General features: G+C 43.5%; 1 protein-coding gene across 1 annotated transcript in view; it reads right to left on the bottom strand.

Annotated features, from left to right (window-relative positions):
• Nucleotides 1-1,176: 1,176 nt before the first annotated feature.
• Nucleotides 1,177-20,018, bottom strand: part of CKMT2 (creatine kinase, mitochondrial 2) — a 28,368-nt gene continuing 9,526 nt past the window's right edge. The window contains exons 2-10 of the mRNA XM_059060672.2: nucleotides 14,117-14,288; nucleotides 12,408-12,606; nucleotides 10,869-10,964; nucleotides 10,193-10,414; nucleotides 8,235-8,320; nucleotides 7,142-7,265; nucleotides 5,977-6,111; nucleotides 4,198-4,323; nucleotides 1,177-1,444 (exon numbers count right to left, since the gene is read on the bottom strand). Coding sequence (XP_058916655.2) covers nucleotides 1,325-1,444; nucleotides 4,198-4,323; nucleotides 5,977-6,111; nucleotides 7,142-7,265; nucleotides 8,235-8,320; nucleotides 10,193-10,414; nucleotides 10,869-10,964; nucleotides 12,408-12,606; nucleotides 14,117-14,288 — 1,280 coding nt within the window. The 3' untranslated portion in view covers nucleotides 1,177-1,324. The remainder of the gene's footprint in view (nucleotides 1,445-4,197; nucleotides 4,324-5,976; nucleotides 6,112-7,141; nucleotides 7,266-8,234; nucleotides 8,321-10,192; nucleotides 10,415-10,868; nucleotides 10,965-12,407; nucleotides 12,607-14,116; nucleotides 14,289-20,018) is intronic.

The following is a 20,018-nucleotide window of genomic DNA, read 5'->3' as shown; positions in this document are numbered from 1 at the left end:
AACATATGGAGATTTGAAGTTGTTTCAAACATACTTTTAAGGCCACCATCACTTGCGATCTCAAGCAGTTGATCCTCTTCTAGCTCGGACAAAGTCAATTCACCTGGCTTATTCACAAATGGGTCGCAGATCCGTTCCTTCCCAGTTTGGGGGTATTTTGTGGTTGGGAAGTAATGCTCAAACTCTTTTGAAAGCTGAGATAAGTGATCATGCAACAGCTGGGAGAAAGAAGGCCCTGGCTCAGTCTCTTTCAAAATCTCTGCTAATGTTTGAAACATGTCAAAAATCCTAATGTTCATTTGTCGCTCCCATAATTCCAGTTTGGCTTTGAACGCAGCCACTTTATCTGCCAACTTGAACACAATTGTCGTTCTCCCCTGAACTGACAGATTGAGTTCATTGACCAGGTTGAATGTGTCACACAAGTAAGCACGTTTTGTGACCCATTCTGTGTCACTGAAATGTGCTGCCAGTGGTGACTGTTTTTCTAAAAGAAATCTCTGGAGTGGCTCTCATAACTCAAAAACTCTGGCCAGTGATCTACCTTTAGAAAGCCATCTCACTTCTGTGTATAAGAGAAGACGTGTGTGCTCTGCGTCCATCTCCTCACAGAGCAGCGTGAACAGACGTGAGTTAAGGCCAGAGAAAGCCAAATATGCTTCCCAAACCACTTACCTAGGATACCCTGCTTCTAGTTAGTCTGCCTCCAATTTCCCCATGCCTACCACCCGGCTCAGATCACACCCGAGCATACCGATTTTTTCACCAGAAAGCTTTCCTATGCCTGCCTTTGAGTTTCTGCCAGATTCAAGTAGGTGGTGGTGGCTGATTCCCTTGCTATAGCAAGCCCTAAATAGCCTCTGCTATAGTCTCTGTTTGTCCTCATTTGTATAGTCTTTATTTCCACACTTTCAAGAGAAATGAATCTTCTCTTGCTCTACTTGCCAGAAAATTGATTATATTAGTTCTTCTTTTCCAATGGTGTCTGTAGGGATTGGTTGAAGGGTTGACTATAGTAGCATCTAGATAGTTGGAGGGTTTCTACATTTGTGTGAAAGTGGCCTTACAAATATTAGTTTTATCGTTGTCCTAAAATATTTTTACTTCCTACTACTTGTAATTGGATGTTTGCCCATCTCAGTAGCATTAAAAAAAAAAAAATCAGAGAAACAAACCGAAGATATTAAGGAGAGTTTTATTGTAAAGATAGACAGGACCTACAGTTTTTACATTTTTCCAAGTCTACAAAAACTCTCAGAGTAGAAATTTCTTTATGTCTGTCATACCAGCAGACAGATTATTTATAAATTAGGGAAGGGAAAGTTCACTTCTTGCTAAACTGAGGTAGAGGAGGTGGCACCTTAATATCTTGGCCTCTCTCCAACTTCTTTTCACAATCCACCAGGTAATTGACTCCATCGATGACTATCTGAACAAGCTCAACCTTTGACAGTGAAAAAGATGAAAGATTAATTTGCATAGAAGACACATGCAAGGCTTTGATCGATAGGAACAATACTGGGACAAATGAGAACTTGCCCTGTTACATGGACTTTAACAATTTCTTCTCTTTATTTCCCTAACGTTTTATGGGAGGAGAGGTGTCTGGTGGTTATCGTCAGGGACGGGGAGAGGAGATAGTACAGGGTTTCTCTCAATCTTTCTGTAGTTAAGATGGAGTTACTACTTTGTGTGTAAGGACTTTTTAAAAATATGAAAACCATTAGTTGCATCTCAGACACTTCTTCCCCTATCAATCTCTGTTATAACAGTTTGTCTAAAAGTAAAACTACACAGTGACACCCTTGTGATGTTCTCTGACCTTCCACTAAGCTACCTGAGTACTAAACATGTTGAATCTGAATTCTGACCTTCCACTAAGCTACCTGAGTACTAAACATGCTATAGTTCAGATATTATCATTTACACAATGAATGGCTTTCTGAAAATTGTTTAAACCCAAATGTTTGGTAATTAAATAATGCTTGTATTGTACCAGGCAAGTGTGCTACTTAAAGGAAACTGTGAATTATACTAAGATATACTTTTTAAAATTCCTGCTTTAAAAAAATATGTTAGAACTTTTGTTTACAAATATTGGTTTTTCTTAAACTAGAGGACATCTACCTATGAATTTTTCCCTGGGAATCACCTCCCAAACAAATTATTTGCACTGCTCCTAAAGGGACCCAAACTAAGACAGAAAGGAATTACTAGTTAATTCTAGACAGGACTGAAATACATGATAAACCTCATGAATGCACAGCAATAATGGAAGAGATGGTTAAGTGTTACAGCTGAACATACTTTAGGCATGACAGAGTCTAGTACACTCCCCACTTCTTTTCATGCATAAGGAAACTGAAGCCCTATGAAAGGGTTAGGCCAGAAAGCTAGTCATTACTAATAAAAGAAACACTGATTTTCTAATTAGCCAACTGACCTATCTCAGTGTTGATGAGGGTGTGGTGAGATGGGTCTCTCATTCACTGCCTGTGGAACTCTCTTGGTATAAATCTTCTGGTAGGAAACCTGGTCATAAGTAAGGGACCCTCATCCTTAACCCAGGAATCCCTTTCCTAGAAATATATCCTAACTAACTAATCAGAGTTGTGATTAGAGTTATGTATAGAGATGGTCATACAGTTATTTACAGAGATAGTCAAACAAAATCTCAAATAATCAGGGAGATATTAAGTAGATAATGGACCACCTTTACTATGCTGTCATTAAACAATATGTTTTGAAGAATTATAAAAATTCTTTTATAAGAATTTTATTTATAAAATATTTATATTTCTTTTATTTAAATATTTAGAAAATATTTTTATATATTTTATTTATAAAATAAGAATTTTATATTCTTTGAAGAATTATAAAATTATAGGAAAATGCTCATGTTATAATACACTGGGAAAAGCTGTATTATATCAAATATGTTGTAATACTAAATTCTGTAAAAAAAAGTTTTTTGAATAATTGTAAGAATGGAAGGCAATTTAGAATAATGTTCACAATGGTTATGGCAGGGTTGTTAGGTTGAACATGTGGTTTTATTTATTTTTTTTAACACTTTTGGGAATTTTTCTAGCTCCTATAGATGATCACTTATTGACTTATGGTTTTCTAAAAATGATGAGTACTTTGCTTTCCAGTATTAAAAATCTAGTTACTATTAGAAGCCGACAGGGCTAGGACCCAGATTTTCTTTATTCACTACACCATATTCAGCAAATTTCAGAAGGTGTAGCATTTATATCTGCTTCTTCCTCAAGTATCAGTACTTTACCAGAGCTGGTAGCATTCAAGCTGATTTAATTGTTTTGAGTGTTTTCTCCTTTCCTTTCCTTAGTTTACTGGTAGGAGTACCAACTGGCAATGAAATATGCAAAAGATGGCAGGGAAGAAGAAAGTGCACCAATAATCCACAGATTTCATAATCAGCCACTGAGTTATTAAGAGTTTTATAAGCGGCTTTTAAATTAATGATGGGCACAATACATTCAATGGGACCAAATCCAGATAAGTTGGGATGACTGAGATCAGGATTTGCTTAGGATTCTGCTTCATGTTCATTAAATGTGCTCTTTGTGCTTTTTTCTCATGCATCACTCCAGGCCTACCTATAGTTTATGAATCCCATTTATCCTATGTATTCACAGAATCCTAAGGATTATTTGATGAGCACAATCTTACACATACCTCATGCATACATTATTTGCCATCTTTAGCCCTAAACATAAAATTTTACAAACTATCAAGTATCTAAAACTGCCAATGTGAAGATGATAGTATGTGACCTTCACCAAAGGAAATTCGGAATCAAGAGAAAATCCACTATTTCACCCCCCTCAGAGAGAGCACACGTGTTCTCTGACTCACAGTGATAAAAGACTGTTGTCCTTTAGCATAACAGATCTCTTGCTGCTCAGGATTGCAGGAACAGCTCTGGGGGCAGGCAGGAGACAACAGTCCCACTGTGAATTCCTTCACTTGCTTATACATTCTCAGCTTACATCGTGCTTACCTTTATGCGTGGAGGACAAGTGCTACAGAATGCAATGCTAACATGACTCAGGACTCAATGGGCAAAGAGGAGGTCTCGAATTTTGTGAATAAGGAAAGGCTGTTGATTTTGCTTCTTTTCCTCCAGGCTGATTTTGTTAGTTCATGTTCGGAAAGTTAGAGAGATGTTACCTCTGATCGGCCAATTCGATCTATGTTGGAAATGTCATACACATCCGCCACTGCTTCCGTGTCCACACCACCTGTGCCACGCTTCTGGAGTCTCAGGTTCTCCAGGATCTTAGAAAATCGTGGATCCTGGGACAAAGGATAATACTTAGTGTCCTAAGAATCAAACTTGATTCGTCATCCTTGGCACACTTAGAAAAGACATATAATGAGAAGTAATAACAGTTAATATTGGGCTTCCCTGGTGGCGCAGTGGTTGAGAGTCTGCCTGCTGATGCAGGAGACACAGGTTCGTGCCCCGGTCCGGGAGGATCCCACATGCCGCGGAGCGACTAAGCCCGTGAGCCATGGCCGCTGGGCCTGCGCGTCCGGAGCCTGTGCTCCGCAATGGGAGAGGCCACAACAGTGAGAGGCCCGCATACCGCAAAAAAAAAAAAAAAAAAAAAAAAAACAGTTAATATTTATTTTAGCATATAATTACTATGTACCAGGGCCCTGTGCTGGAACTCACAACAATCCCATGAAGAAGGTATTGCTTTTACCCCCATTTCACAGATGAAGAAAATAAGGCTCAGAGGAATTAACTTGCCTAAAAGTACACACAGGTAGAAGGTAGCAGAGCTGTCATCAACTTCTATACTGCTCTTTTGGCATCTGGATGCCAGCTTTGGTGAGTTTATTATTCATCTATATAACACTTGTTACTGCTATAATTAAAATCATGACATTAAATCATAGCAAATAATTTTCTTATTATAAAGCAACTACACTCCGAAAAAGAAATTAAAAAAAATTATTTTCGTAGCATTGGAATTTTGAATAACAAATATTACCATACTATTTTTTTGGCCGAAAGCACATTTTCTAAAATTGTTTTAAAGTATTTGATTCACTTGGTGTGCTGTGGCAGAACTCTTAGTTGCCCACCAGAATCCTTTTTCCGTTCTTCCATAGGAGAGCTGAAGAAGTAACCACTGGCTAGGTTCTTGCTAATGGAACAAGCAGAAGTGAAGGGGCCTAGACCAGGCCTAGACCTTAAATCTTTACATGGACACTCCCACGTGCTCTCTCGCCTTCCCACAGGCTAGAGCGTGAGGCCTGACTGTGACCACGCTAAGGGGACAACGCTCTAAGGCAGTGACCCTCCAAGTGCGGTTCCCTGACCGGCAGCATCAGCATCACCGGGAAACCTGTGAGAAATGCAAGTGCTGCGGGTGTTGTCACAAGCCTCCAGGTGATTTTGCTGCAGGCCCAAGTCTGAGAACCTCTGTATTGGGAGAGAGAGGAGCAGAGTGGAGCAGCCGGCCTATCTATCCCGACTTGTTATATGAAGAAGAATTTAAAGTTCTTGTTCTTGGGACTTCCCTGGAGGTCCAGTGGTTTAAGACTTTGCCTTCCAATGCAGCAGGGGGTGTGGGTTTGATCCCTGGTCAGAGAGCTAGGATCCCACATGCCTCGGGGTCAAAAACCCCAAAAACATAAAACAGAAGCAATATTGGAACAAATTCAACAGACTTTAAAAATGGTCCACATAAAAAAAATTCTTAAAAAGAAAAAAAGTTCTTGTTCTTGAAGCCACTTCCCTTTTTTACAGCCCGTTAACCTCTTATCCTTCGGATACAAGAGTTTTTGAGACAAAGAACCTTTTCTTGTCATTTTCTTTCATTAGCGCAGAAACTAAGGGTTAAGGAATTGGGCTGTGACATTTTTCCCTCCACAAAGCAGACCCAGGTGAGCCAATCCTGGTGGAACCCAACAGGGCCACTGGCTACAGGACATTACCTTGCTGAGCTTTGGGATCTTAACGTGGACACCAGCCCGTAATCCTGTGCCGAGGTTCGAAGGGCAGGTCAGGATGTATCCCAGGCGTTCGTTCCACATGAACTCCCAGCCTCGTTCTTGGATTAGGCGTTCTACCTAAGGGAACAAATGATGAAGTTCTCAGATATCCATTCACTCAGCACATCCCAAACACCAGGGAAAGACGTGTGTACTGCATGTTTGCCGTGAATAAAACTTAGGTCAATTTATAGTACTACTTCGTTTTTTGGAAAGGAGAAAGCATGGCTATCTGCAGTTTTTTTTTAAATTTATTTTTATTGAATGAAAGATTCTTTAAATTCTATAGTCCTTTACAATTTTCAAAAGTTTCACACACATGATTTCATATAATCCCGTAATAACCCTTTTTCCCTTGCCCCTCCCCACTTCCCTCTTCACAGTGGTAACCACTAGTTCTCTATAGCTGTGAGTCTGCTTCTTTTTTGTTTGATTCACAAGTTTGTTGTATTTTTTAGATTCCATATATAAGTGAGATCATCAGTATTTTTGTCTTTTTCTGTCAGATATTTCTCTTAGCATAATGCCCTCCAAGTCCATCCATGTTGCTGCAAATGGCAAAACTTCGTTCTTTCATTCTGCAGTACTTCTTTAATAGAAAATTAAACTTCTTCTATCACAATATTAAAATGGTCCAATTAAATTAGATGAACCATGTAAAGCACTGAACACAGTCCCTAGCACATACTAAACACTCAATAAATGTCAGTTGTTATTCTTTTCCACATGAGCATAGTAGGAGAACATAGGAATTCTCATCAAGTACAGCTGTGGTCAGGTCACATATGAATGGAGGTGCATCCTATAGTGTCTCTATGCTTAGAACAGCCAAGATCTCTGTTAAAGAAATCAGAAAATAACTAATGATCCACGGACTTCTCTAAACCATCCTGCATTGGGAAGGGAAGCATAGGAGCTTGCTAATAACAACAAAAAAAAGTCATCTATTTTTTGAAGCAGTGCCCTGGAAGTCCACCCCAAAAGAGTGCCATGATCCCTAGAAAAAATTAGCCCTATCTTAGAAGTCACCATAGTATCTTTCTTCAAGAATGAAAAACAAAGAGATTTTATTTTAGTGACTATTCAGAATTCTCTGATGACATCTTACCTCTTTTAGTCCACGACAGAATCGCTCAAATACTCTTTTCATATTGCCCCCTTTCTCCATAGAGATTACCCTGGTGTGGTCTTCCTCATTAATCCAGATGAGAAATGTCTTCTCATTATTATGCCTAATGAAGAGAGAAATACAGTGTTGAGTGTTAATTACATTTGTTTCAACACATGAAAATTCCCATTACCTCTGTAGCTCGATTGCTTCGTTTCACCTTCCTCATATCCTTAGATGGTCCTAATCCCTTAACTGTGCCTGAACAAGTACTGCAAAATAATGTTACCTTGACAGAATGAAGAGTAAGACTAACTCCAACCCTCAAAGATGTCATGTTTTCGCCCAACAAGAACATAATCTCCCTCATTCCTCAGACTAGGATGACAATAATTCAGCCATGATAACATTTGGCTTTGACGCCAACAAGAGTGTTTTGCCTCCTAATAAATTCAACCAAAATCTTGTGGCACTTAAAAAAAGATTTTACCTGTAGCTCAACATATTCGGGGTGCAGAAGATTTCACATATGTTTGCTATATAGATCCTGCCTATCCACCCCCACTGAGCAGCTGCTCCCAAACACTTTGATCTGGGCTCCTTTGGATAGTGTCATAATAACTTACCAAGGTTTGGGAATCAAAGTGGCCTGAGGACTGTTGGCCAAGACAAAATATGTGTACACTCAATAGCCACTCTTCCTTGTACAGTTTTGTTTAAATCCTCAATATTTACTTTTCATTTTCTGCTCTTTTGTTTTAATTTCATGAAACAGATTCTCTGGGAGGTCAAATAATATGAAGCTAATTTTTCCTTAAAAATATAGTCTTTTTTCTCATGCACAATTCATGCAAAACAGCTAACATTCCTGCACATTTGGAAACATCATTATACTTATATATTACACACACACACACACACACACACACACACACACACACACACCCCAATTTCTAAGCACTCTATCTTCTCCATTTAGCTCAAACTGGGCATGCTGTCAAGCGCAGGTCACAGCAACTTCAGGTTAGGACAAACAGTGATCTGAAGGAGAACGTCTGCACACAATGCAAATGTGAAAATGCTATGTCCATACCAGATTCCCCTGGCATCTGGCCAGTCACGGGCCATCCCAGCACAAGTTAGTAAAGGGGATACTGGCTTATCAAATAGAAAGTGGTCCTGCAGGCCCAAAGGTACAAAGCAAAAAGAAGAAACTGATGAGATCAGACACAATGGCAAGCATCAGGTGGTCAACTTTCAACTCACTAATAATGGCTGAGGTCTCTCAGGCAGTGCTTCTCAGCATTGGCTGCCCACTATAATAACCTGAGAGCTTAAAATATTCTAACGCCCAGTTCCAATCTCTCAGAGATTCCGACTTGTTATTGGGTGCAGCCTGGACATCAGTTATTTTCAGGTGATTCCAGTGTATAGCTAAGGTTGAAAACTGCTGGCTTAGCCCAGATGGAGATCCTTAATCTCTATGGAGTATGTCTACCCCACCAGCGCCAACCCCATGCAATGGCAGAGTGGGCAGTGAGTGAGGGGTGCTGTCCTGAAAAGTGTTCTATACAGCTGCATTCTCCATGTTACTAGCCTTGTTGGTTTATTATTATCATTCCTTCCATTAAAAAATATTAGAGGGCTTCCCTGGTGGCGCAGTGGTTGAGAGTCCGCCTGCCGATGCAGGGGACACGGGTTCGTGCCCCGGTCCGGGAAGATCCCACATGCCACGGAGCGGCTGGACCCGTGAGCCATGGCTGCTGCGCCTGCGCGTCTGGAGCCTGTGCTCCACAACGGGAGAGGCCACAACAGTGAGAGGCCCGCGTCCCACCAAAAAAAAAAAAAAAAAAAAAAATTAGAGATGTAAAATAATGATCTGTAAATAAAAATAGTCACCATTCATTCAATGTTCACCATGTGCCAGGCTCTATGCTATGTACTTTTATTTCCTTTAATCCTCACAACAACACTCTGAGGTAAATGTAATCATTCTATGTGGTGGGAAAAGAAAACAGATTCAGAGAGAGGAAACCTATCACAGCTAGAAAGTGGCAGAGCCTAGATGCAAACCTAGACCTGTGTGACTCCCAAGTATGCCTCTAACTACAATATGCTAGTGTGCAGATCAAAATCAGATCAAAATACTGTGTGTACACAGTAAGAATATGAATATGGATACCATATATTACATCGAAGTCAGAAATAAAGAGGACACAGGAAGATCTACAATCTCTAAGCGAAAGAGGTTGGAGACCTGAGCCAGGCCAGGCTTATGGACTATCATTGCCCAGGAAACAGCATGCCCTTTAACCTGGAAACCAGAAGTGGCTACTTGAGGCAGAGGAGGGCTTGTTCTGTACTAGGACAAGAGGAGGGGACCAGGAGATTGAGGTATCTAGACCATACAGTTGCCCACCTGGCTTGGAAATGGGGCATATTTTGTGGCATCACATCTTCTGAAATGACAGAAATTTGTTTCCGCTTTTCCTTGGAGTTTAAAGTTACTTTTGAAAATGCCATTCTGTTTCAACTTTGCTACAGGTTAAAAAGGAAGGGACTTGAGTTTTGTCTACCCTAGTGTTAGAGGGAAGCCATGGAGACCCTGTGGAGGCAGCAGGAATCCCAGAGGCCAACTCCAGTGTGAGTCAGGGCAGGCCTTCCACCTGGATAATTCCCTTTCCAGAAGCTCCTAGCTTCCTGGACTTTTGAGTGTGGTAATGGAGACCATCCTCCAGGCACAGACGGAATTTTCCACACCCAATTGTTCCTATTTATCAACAAGCCCCGGGATCCTCCACTCACTCCCACACACCAATGGGAACCCACCATCCCATTGTTTCCCGGCAGACTTTATCCATAGACCATCTCCACTTTTGACCTAAGCTTTTAAGGCCTGCTTTTCCTTCCTTAGACTGACCAGCCTGAAGCCCCAGCGAGCTCCCAACCAGAGCAGGGGACTGAGCTCTGGTGGGAAACCGCACCGCATGGGTCAGGGCTCTCTCGGCACAGCCCCGCCCCGGGCAGCCCACGTGGTTCGGGGTCACTCACATCGATGAGCCGCTGCTGGTCCTGCTCTGTCATCTCGGACAGTCGGTAGTAGCGGCCGGCCAGGTCCCCCTTGAGGCCCTTCAGAGCCATGACGGTCACGTTCTCCACCTCCCTCCGCTCGGCCCGGGTGCAGGCGGGCGGCAGGCTCAGCCCGCGGATGCTGCGGCCGGTGCGCACCCGAGACGACAGCACGTAGCGCTCGTCGAACTGCCCCTGTGTGATCTGCGGAGCAGAGCGCGGGGTTACCGCAGCGCCACGGCCACGGTGGCCTCCAACCCGCTGACCAGGGGACCCCCGGGCACTGAGCGCGTGTGCATGCTGGACACATCCGGCAACTCTGGGGGCAGGGGTCTTAGAGGGAAGTCAAGGGAGGAGAGACTTTACGCAGCACTGTCTGCAATCCTTTACCCTGGCTAGGTTTGGGGTGAAAAAAGGAATTGTTCTGGGAAAGGCTAAAGTCTTCAGGGACCACCACTACGCTGGTGGTAGGAGGTAAGAAAAACAGACTTTGGGACCTTCCTGATTGTCTCAGTGGCCCTCTAGCGAGCATAGTGTGGGAGGGCCATCACAGAGCTTTTAAGGGCATCTGACCCAGGGGCCCTTCTCTCCAGGGCTCCTCACCTTGGACTCTGGAGTGCTGGCTTCATGGGAAGGTACAGAGGTGGCTGGAGCCTACCTTGGATTCGTCCAGATCCGTGGGGTGCTTCATCACCCTGGGGTCATAGCCATTGTGCCTCAGCTTGATGACAGGGTCAAAAAGGTCGGCAAACACCTGCAGGAGGGACGATGTTCCTGTTTCCTCTTGAACTGGTTCATCATTTGTGCCTATTTATCTTAAGGGCCAAAGCTGATGCCCTCCTTCTCTGAAATTCTCAGTGCAACCATGCAGGAAATAGGTGTGAAATTGGATTGATGGTTAATAATAACAATAATAATTATAGTAGTAGTACTAGTAGGTCGCATATACCAGAGGAAACCTCTTTGAGGCACCTTGCCCCTTGGGAGAGGGCAGGGCTACAGAACTCTGTCCTAGTAACCTCCTCCCTAGCGATTCTGCCAAGTTCACTGCCATCAGATGGAGCAAGAAAATCCTGTGTTTAAGAATTTGAGGGTTTTCTCCAGAAGCTCTTGCTTTTATGGGATAAAAGAAGCTGCCAGCTCAGAAGCTAAGCAGTTCTGTGGTCAAAAGGGATGTTCGGGTTCTAGAGTTTAAGCAATATAATAAATTTGTGGAAAACAAGCTGCATAGAAAGAAAAGTGCACAGCAGCAATTAAGGTAAAGCAGGAACCTGTTACCCTGTGAGGACCTTCCCCAGCACAAACTATGTCAAGTGAAATCTACTTTTTACAAAACCAAAAACTGCAGGAACATCCTTTAGGTAAAATAAGGTTCAGAGAAGTCAAACAGAGCACCCTGCCGCTTTGGGGAGCTGTGGGGAGTGGGTCCTGGGAGGCAGCTCTAGTCTGGGACTCTGGGAGCCCAGAGGTGGGCACTGCTGTCCCTGAGTGAGCTGCTAGTCTAGTCTGTTCAAGGTGGCCCTCTCCCTCCTCTTGATGGCTGCCTTCCCAGGGAATCACCTTCAGCTCCTGCAACAGAAGGTGCAAAGGGGGCAGACCTGAGGGAGATGGGCTGGAGGTTTTTACTGTAATGTAGAAGCTGCTCTGGCGGCTGAGCTCCAGAGCAGCAAACCATCCTGTGCTTCTGACCCAGGATGAGGATGCAGAGATCATGGGATTTCTCCAAGAGACTTAGTGAACTCAGTAAGACTACTGGGGGCTGTGTAATCAGTAATTCCCTACTGGGGGCTGTGTAATCAGTAATTCCCAAACTAAACACACATGGAACCATCCTCCAGCCTCAATAAAGTTCAGCCACAAACACATCACCTCCTAATGCCTTATCGGTGAATACACAAACAATAAAAACTTTAAAAGATTTTATTTTTTCTGTACTAATTCATCCCCTTGACAAGCTCTGAGAGCTGGGTCATGCAACTCATTCCTCAGTGGGGAGGGATACTAGAGCAGCAGCAAAGGAAACCCTGTCCCTGGGAAGCTGTAGACCTCACTGTTCCAGAGAGCACTGCAGCTGTTCTGTTGAAGCTGGCTTCCCTTTATGGGCGCCCTTCCTGAGAAAACAGCAAGTTGGTCCCACAGAGAGAACCCAAAGCACGCCTCACACACACACTACAGAACCGGCAGCCAAGAGTTTTACCTCATAGGACTCCTCGTCACCAGCCACCATGCCCACGGTCTTTATGAAGGGGTGGCCGGGGTTATCCACTCCAGTCTGGATACACTGGTCCAGGGTGTAGCCGTTGGGCGTGGCCTTGTTGCGGAGCTTGGCGTAGATGGCCGGCGTAAGGCACTCGGCCATGCAGTTGTTGTGTTTGCGCAGATCAGGGTAGTCTGAGCTGCATGAGGAGGAGAGGGGTATTCAGTGAGCAGCCCCTGAGGCAAGGGGCCTAGGCAAGAACTTTGTTTCTGGCCAGCCATCCTTCCACCAGGCTCTCTTCAGCCAGTGGGCAGAGGAAAATTGGCTAGGTCATGATTTAAGTAAGCCAGATTTTAAAGACTAGTTCCCTGAACTGCCAGAGGAATGGACCTGGCCCTGCCTAAGGAGTCCATTATGATGGCTGCAGGAGCCCACAGACTGTGGCTTATGTTTATGTAAAAAGGAAATAGAGTGAAAGGATTAGAAAAGAAATTGAAATCGTATGTAGACTTCTTTTTTTTTACACCCAGAAGTTTTGGTAAATTACAACAACTACATTTTGGTCCCTTAGGTCTGTGATAGAGGCTAAAAACCCTGTGGATAGAACTACATAGAAGAAATTCATTGATTTATCTGTCCTCTGTCTATGATGCAAACTCTATGACTGTCTGCTTTGTTGAGAACAGTGCCTACCTATAGAAACAGGCATTCAGTAAATATTTGTTGAAATAATACATAGAAAGAAATCAAATGGGGGGTGCCGTCTTACCCTGGGATATGTACTGATTGAAGAATAGAGGATTCAAGACCACCACAGGCTCAAACACAGGTAATCTCACATAAGGAATTCCTGAGGTATATGGTAGGTGCCAGTAATTCCCTCAGAGTTCCTAATTCTCATGAAAGCCAGTAAATGTTTCTGAGAAACACCTCAGGTTTTCCTTGTCTCTTTCATGCACAGCTGCCTATATGGAATCCCTTAAAGTCAGCATCCACTCCAGCTCTATCCAGTGTGGGACGTCTCAGCCATGACAAGGTCCCCAGGGTGGAGAAAACAGTCCATCTTCATGCCCCTTCTCTACTTCCCTTCTGCAAGGTCCTTTAAAGCTGATACTTAGGGCCTTCCCTGGTGGTCCAATGGTTAAGACTCCGCACTTCCACTGCAGGGGGCACGGGTTTGAGCCCTGGTAGGGGAACTAGGATCCCACATGCTGCACAGTGTGGCCGGAAAAAAAAATAAAATAAAAAGCAAAAAAGCTGATACTTAAAATCAGTGCTGTGGCATCACGTTTTCCAGAAGGCAGTACAGCATGAGTGAGGCATGAGTCTGGAATCAATGTCTCTGGGTTCGCATTTGGCTGCACCAGCTGCGTGAACTTGGGCACTACTTAATTTTCCTCAGCCTCCGTTTCATCACAAAGGGACGCTAAGAGGAATAAAATACTCTGCGTGAAGTGCTCAACACGCCTACACATATTTAACAAAGGTTAGCTCCGGCTGTTATTACTATTCCCCTAGAGCTCAAGCTCTGGGCAGGAATGATGACACCACACATCCCTGGATTTGCCACAGGTCACTGTGCTTAATGAGTCAATTTGATTTAGTCACCCTCAGAGGCAAAAAAGAGGGGCCTCTGCTGACAGTTTCAGCGGAGGAAAGCATATTTCTGGCTGGCATTTTGGCGTTGTTTTAAAGCCAAGAGGACTTACCTTGGAGGGAATAGCTTGTGCTGTTCCCGGGCCTCAGCACACACGTTCTGCCGTTTCAGCAGGTACCCAGTAGTCAGGGCACTGGTGCCCAAGGTAGCAAATAACAGAGAGGCATTGCGGCCAGTTAGCAACTTCGAGAAGGTACTGGCCATGCTTCCTCTTGGATGAGTGTCTGGAAAGCAGAGAAGCTAAAGATTATTTTTTATTAAAAAAAAATTTTTGGCCGCATCGCACAGTTTGCAGGATCTTAGTTCCCCGACCAGGGATTGAACCCGCGTCCCTGCGGTGAACGTGCCTAGTCTTAACCTCCGAACCGCCAGGGAACTCCAGAGAAGCTGAGAATTAGCCTCACAGGATGGCCCTGAACCACAGTACAGAGAACAACAGGCAAGAGAAAAACTGTAGGCGACTTAGCCTGTTTCGTTGTTTTGTTTTTCTCTTTCTTCCTTTCTCCCCAGCCCACTTCACACTGCTTAGGAAAACCTGGGTAGTTTTTAGACACTGAGAATGTCAAACTGCTTGCAGAACTTGCCATTTTCTCCACTAATATGATATAGAGGGAAAACCCCAGAGTATTTCTACATCTGGCTGCTTGACAGCCCAGGTGCTCTTTTGGACTCTGCCACTACACAACTAGACCCTGAATAGAATGCATTGCTCGGCGTCCCACACTGGATAGAGCTGGAGTGGATGCTGACTTTAAGGGATTCCATATAGGCAGCTGTGCATGAAAGAGACAAGGAAAACCTGAGGTGTTTCTCAGTAAGACATAGAGGAAGTTGTTACCAAACGAGTTTCATTTTGCCCAACGCACAGCAAGCCAAAACGCTGAAACACTAAGGTTTGCAGCAAAGAGAGGGTTTATTCACAAGGCAGCCAAGGGAGAAGACGGGAGAACAAATCTCACAACCACTTCCCTGAAGGCAATGGGCTTGGGGTATTTATGGGATCACAAAGAAGCCGGGTGGTCTGGGAGTGTGGGGAAAGATGATTGGGAAAAGGTTCGGTAATTGTTGTTTTGCACAGGTGTAATAAAGCTACACACCTCTGCAGGTTCTGAGGGTGGAGTTTTCAGCCCTCCTATGTCAAAAGGTCACTGACATCCATGTATGCCCAATTGGAGGGCTGCTGGTCCTATCCAGTTATAACCAGCTCAGCTTAAACTAGACACAGCTGAGTCCACGTTCCTGGAAAATAACTCAGGCAAACATCTTATTGTTTAGGCTAGGAGCTGCTTGGTGGAGATGCTAGTCTTAAGACAACCTTGATTGGTGAAGGCAGGTGGAATGGATTTGACTAATCATTACTCGCAGTTGCAAAGTCTCTAGGGACCATTCTCCTACTTTGCTCACCCCAAATGAGTTGGTGTCGGAGCTCAGGTTTGGGTTATCTTGAGAGTGGATGTCCATTTGAATACTAAGGTCTGGATACCAGCAGGGAGGTGGGGAATTGAGTCTGAGACTCCCCAGTTGAGCTAGGACACTTGAAAGGGGCTAAAGTGGTCCAAGGTCAGGATCCCTCCAGCAGAATTGCAATCAAATCTCCTCTGAGGAAGGTATACTTAGTTTAGGCCCTGCTTTCCTACAGAGTAAGATCAAGCAATAGGCTCTTGGTCAAAGATCACCAAGCACACAAGGGGGCACCATGAATGGGAGTCAGCAGAAGAAATGGCCACAGATTCAGACCTCCAATGACTGAAGATACTGTAATTGTCAGACAAGAATATAGATTAGCTCTATGTGGAATGTTTAAAGAAATAAGTGATGGAATCACAATGATGAGCAAGCAACAAGAGACTATTAAGAATAATAAACCTGATTTGAAAGAGAACCGGAATGAACTATGGATATAATACAGCTGAAGACAGAATACATGAATTGGAAGATATATCTTAAGAAATTATCCAGAATGTTGCACAGGTAAATAAGAAAATGAAAAATATGAGATATAAGAGATATAAAGGATAGAATGACAAGATCAAATATACATCTAATGGAAGCCTCAGAAGGGAGAATAGAGAAAACAGAAAAGCCATATTTCAAGGGAAATGACCGAGAATTTTCCACAACTGATGAAAGACAAAAATCCATGATTCAAGAGGCATGACATAAGTCAAGCAAAATTAAAATAATCCACACATACATAAATAACAGTCAACTGCAGAATATCAGCAACAAAGATATCAAAAGCAGTCAGAGAGAAAAGACAGTTCATCTATAAAGAAAAAACATCAGCTGATTTTTCAACAATGAATAATGGAAGCCAGAGAAATGGTGTCTTTAAGGGGCTAAGACAATAATTATCAACCAGACTTGGGGACATAGTCAAACTATCTTTCAAAACTGAGAACATGTACAAATCAAGATAACTATTTATGGGACTTCCCTGGTGGTGCAGTGGTTAATAATCCACCTGCCAACGCAGGGGACACAGGTTTGATCCCCCGTCCGGGAAGATCCCTCATGCCGTGGAGCAACTAAGCCCGTGCACCACAGCTACTGAGCCTGTGCTCTAGAGCCCGTGAGTCACAACTACTGAAGCCGGTGCACCTAGAGCCCATGCTCCACAACAAGAGAAGCCACTGCAATGAGAAGCTCGTGCACCGCAACAAAGAGTAGCCCCCATTCGCTGCAACTAGAGAAAGCCTGCGTGCAGCAGCAAAGACCCAAAGCGACCAAAAATAAATAAATATTTTTTAAAAGATAAATATTTATATAATATCACCAGGGATGAAAATCAGATACCCTGCTGTGTCTGCTATTGCCCAGAGATCAGAATGGACAATTAATCCACAGTATCACCCAGTGGGGAGCTATTTATCGTGGGTTGTTGAGTGGAGAACAATAGAGCAGGTAACACTTAGTGCTCTCTCATTATATTGGTCTCTGTGATGCCCAAATAAAGGAAGGGTGGAATTTTTTTCCCTTGTATTTAGAAGATTACCAAGACTGCTACAAGATTCTCCAAGCATAGGTGGGTTGGATGACTGCAATGAGCCTGTTGAGAGTATAGTTGTGGGATGAAAACCTGGACTATCCAGCAGACGATAAACTCTAATAAGGCGAGGTCGACATGGCCTTACGCACAATTCTAAGAGTAGCCTTCTGAGGTCCACTTTCTTCCTTGATTGCATTTTTGGAACTGGGATGGGTCCATCAACTTTGTGCTTCCAGGATCCCCACCTGGAAGTCTTTACTTAACATTTTTTGAGCTAGGGAGAAATTCAAACATCTCAACTCAAAGCATCAAAGTCCTTGAAAAAAAATTAGGAAGTTATTTTTCTACGTTAGCCCAGGAAATCAGACTATCAGACAGCCTTTCCTCTGTGTCATTTCTAAAAACAATTCCCTCAATCGTAAAGACAACAGGAATTACTTTAGTAATCAGCAGGCAAGATAAATGGGCCATTTCTCAAAGTCGTTCTAGGGACGTGTAATGGCCCAACATTCATCTCATCACATGTACTTCTTTGCTCCCTACTAGACTTTGGGCTGTTGTCCACCTCCTTCCAAGAGTAGGTCAGTGTTCCTCAATGAACAGCACCCAGGCTTCCTGGCTCTCGTATGCAGCAGGTGACACTAACTTACATCTTTCAGACCTGTCTTATCTGCTTCCACACCCTCCAATCTGCTTTTCAAGCAGAGAGGCAATACTGTCTTCTATGAGTTTTACCACAGAACTCACCAAAGTAAAGGAAGTGTTGCCTGAATTCTTTCCAGACTATATATGGGTCAAAATTTAAGCCAGCCCTAAGTCAACAAGAAGTGTGTTGGTTTCTGAGTTTGGCTCAAATAGCTTGATTTTTCTTTTTCTTTCTTTAATTGGCTTTAGCACTGACAGGTGTTCACACCAGCATGTTTGAGAAGATAAATCCAAAGAGGTAGAGTCAGGAGGAAGAGGAGGGGGTGATGTCTATATGCAGCCCATTGACCACTGGTGGTCTTTAAAGGTCTTCCTCTCCGTGAGGGTGATCTGTGGGTAGGTGTCTGACTCAGAATATTAATGTTTGAAATGTCATCATATCCATATTTTAGTTTCTGGAAATAATAATATTAATTAACATCCAAGAGTTCTAACATCATGCTGGTGTCCGGGCAGTGATGCATGATTCATGGTAATAATCCCGTGGAGGCTTTGGTGGCAGCAAAAGCCAAACAATCCTAGAGCTGAAATTCAGAGTACCCCTGCTTTGATTCCTTGTAGAGAACTGACACAGACTCAAAGTTTTGGTGAAGAGTTCCTGTTTCTTTGACTCTATGTTTTTCTCTCTCCAAGATACAATGAGACATAGAATTTCTCTACTGAGGTCCCAATCGATAAACTTGGGTATGAGACTGAAACAAGGGTCTTATTGAACAGGGTAGTAATTTGGCAACGGCTGAGCCATGCTCCCCAAAGACCCAAAGCCAGGCTTGCAATGAAATCACTTTTCCTCATGACTAAACTAACTCTCTCTTGCATGTTAAAAGTTAGTCTTTGAAAAGCTGCACAGGCAGGACATTGTTTTGTCTTACAGATTCCTCTGTTACCCAGGAGGCCCCAATCTTACATAAGCACCATCTACAGCTAAAATTCCTGCTCAGGAGAGACTTGATTTGTTATTGGCACAGATGGTAACATGTGGCATAAACAAGTGGAGCTGGAAAGAGGTATGTAAGAGGTAATCTGTGTCCACTGAAGGGATCAGTATTTGGCTTTGCCTAGTTTCCACACGTGGTCGTTCTATAAATCAGTATATTGTGTGAAACCACTGGAACAAAAGTTTGGAGCATAAGAGATCTGAAGTTCCCTTACAAACTTTTAAATTTTTTTCATTCCCTCCATGCCCCTAGTATTAGCATAACACACTGAACTGTTTTGTTAAGAGATCACTGGAGAGAGGAGATGAGGGGCTGGAGCAGCTGTGGTGTTTCTCCAGGGACAAAAGCTTCAGCATCCAGACACCCTCACTGTGGGCTCCACGTCAAGGCTTTGGCTTTTGCTCTTCTCTTTGCCAGGATCTATGTGGGAGAGCAGGTGTCAACTGAGTGGGCGATGTGAGGCCAGAAAGCGGGGTCAATCAGAGAGCTGAGCCGATGGGGGAGCAGAGGTCTGGGGGGAGAGGAACACGGGCAACAGGGAAGTTGAGAAGCCAGCTTCCCTCAGCCTTGTGAGACCAGCAGCCAGTGTTCCCTGGGGGAGGAATCCTGATCTATCTCGGGGGAAAGAGGCAAATGTCAACTAAAGAAGCTCATATTCAGAATTTTGTGAAGGCTCACACAAGCACACGTGCACATACTTTCAGGGACTGTCATGGGGGCCCAGAACACCCAGGACCCAGTGGGCTTGCCTGACATTCAGATTGACAGCTCTAGAGCCTGTACAATCTTAACTTGAAAAAAAATATATATATATACATATTCTAATATAGATATTACTTTTTAAGATATCAGTTTTCTGTCCGTATTTTTGTGCTAATGCAATAAACCACACTAATTTGTTCTAGTAAAATTATTATTACTGTTTTAGTAAAAGTATTGCTTCTTACTGCCCCTCAGCTAGGACTCTGCCGTCCATTTTTCCCTGTCTGACTGGACCACGGCCTGCTGCCTTGTCCCCACAAAATCTCCCTGTCCCCTTCTAGCCTCAGGTGATGGCTTTCTCTCTGAGTTCCCAAAGCATTCACGGGCTGCTCACTCACTTGCACTTGAGCTGCACAGTTTTTTGACATTTGTTGGTGAACTCAATTGTCCTGTATCTCCTGTCATGTTAGGGAACTCCCCACTACATTTGGATTATCTTCCCAGCTGATGGGTAAAGTCTTCAAGGACAGGAACTCATCTGCCACAGATCCTTGCCCATAGTAGCTGCTCAGTAAACACTTCTTGCCAGCCTTTACATAATTATTTGTGAGCAGTGCTCT

Source organism: Kogia breviceps, chromosome 4, assembly GCF_026419965.1.
Source record: "Kogia breviceps isolate mKogBre1 chromosome 4, mKogBre1 haplotype 1, whole genome shotgun sequence".
NCBI lineage: Eukaryota > Metazoa > Chordata > Mammalia > Artiodactyla > Physeteridae > Kogia > Kogia breviceps.
The sequence above is the reverse complement of the archived record's forward strand: the minus strand, read 5'-3'. Positions and strand labels throughout refer to the sequence as shown.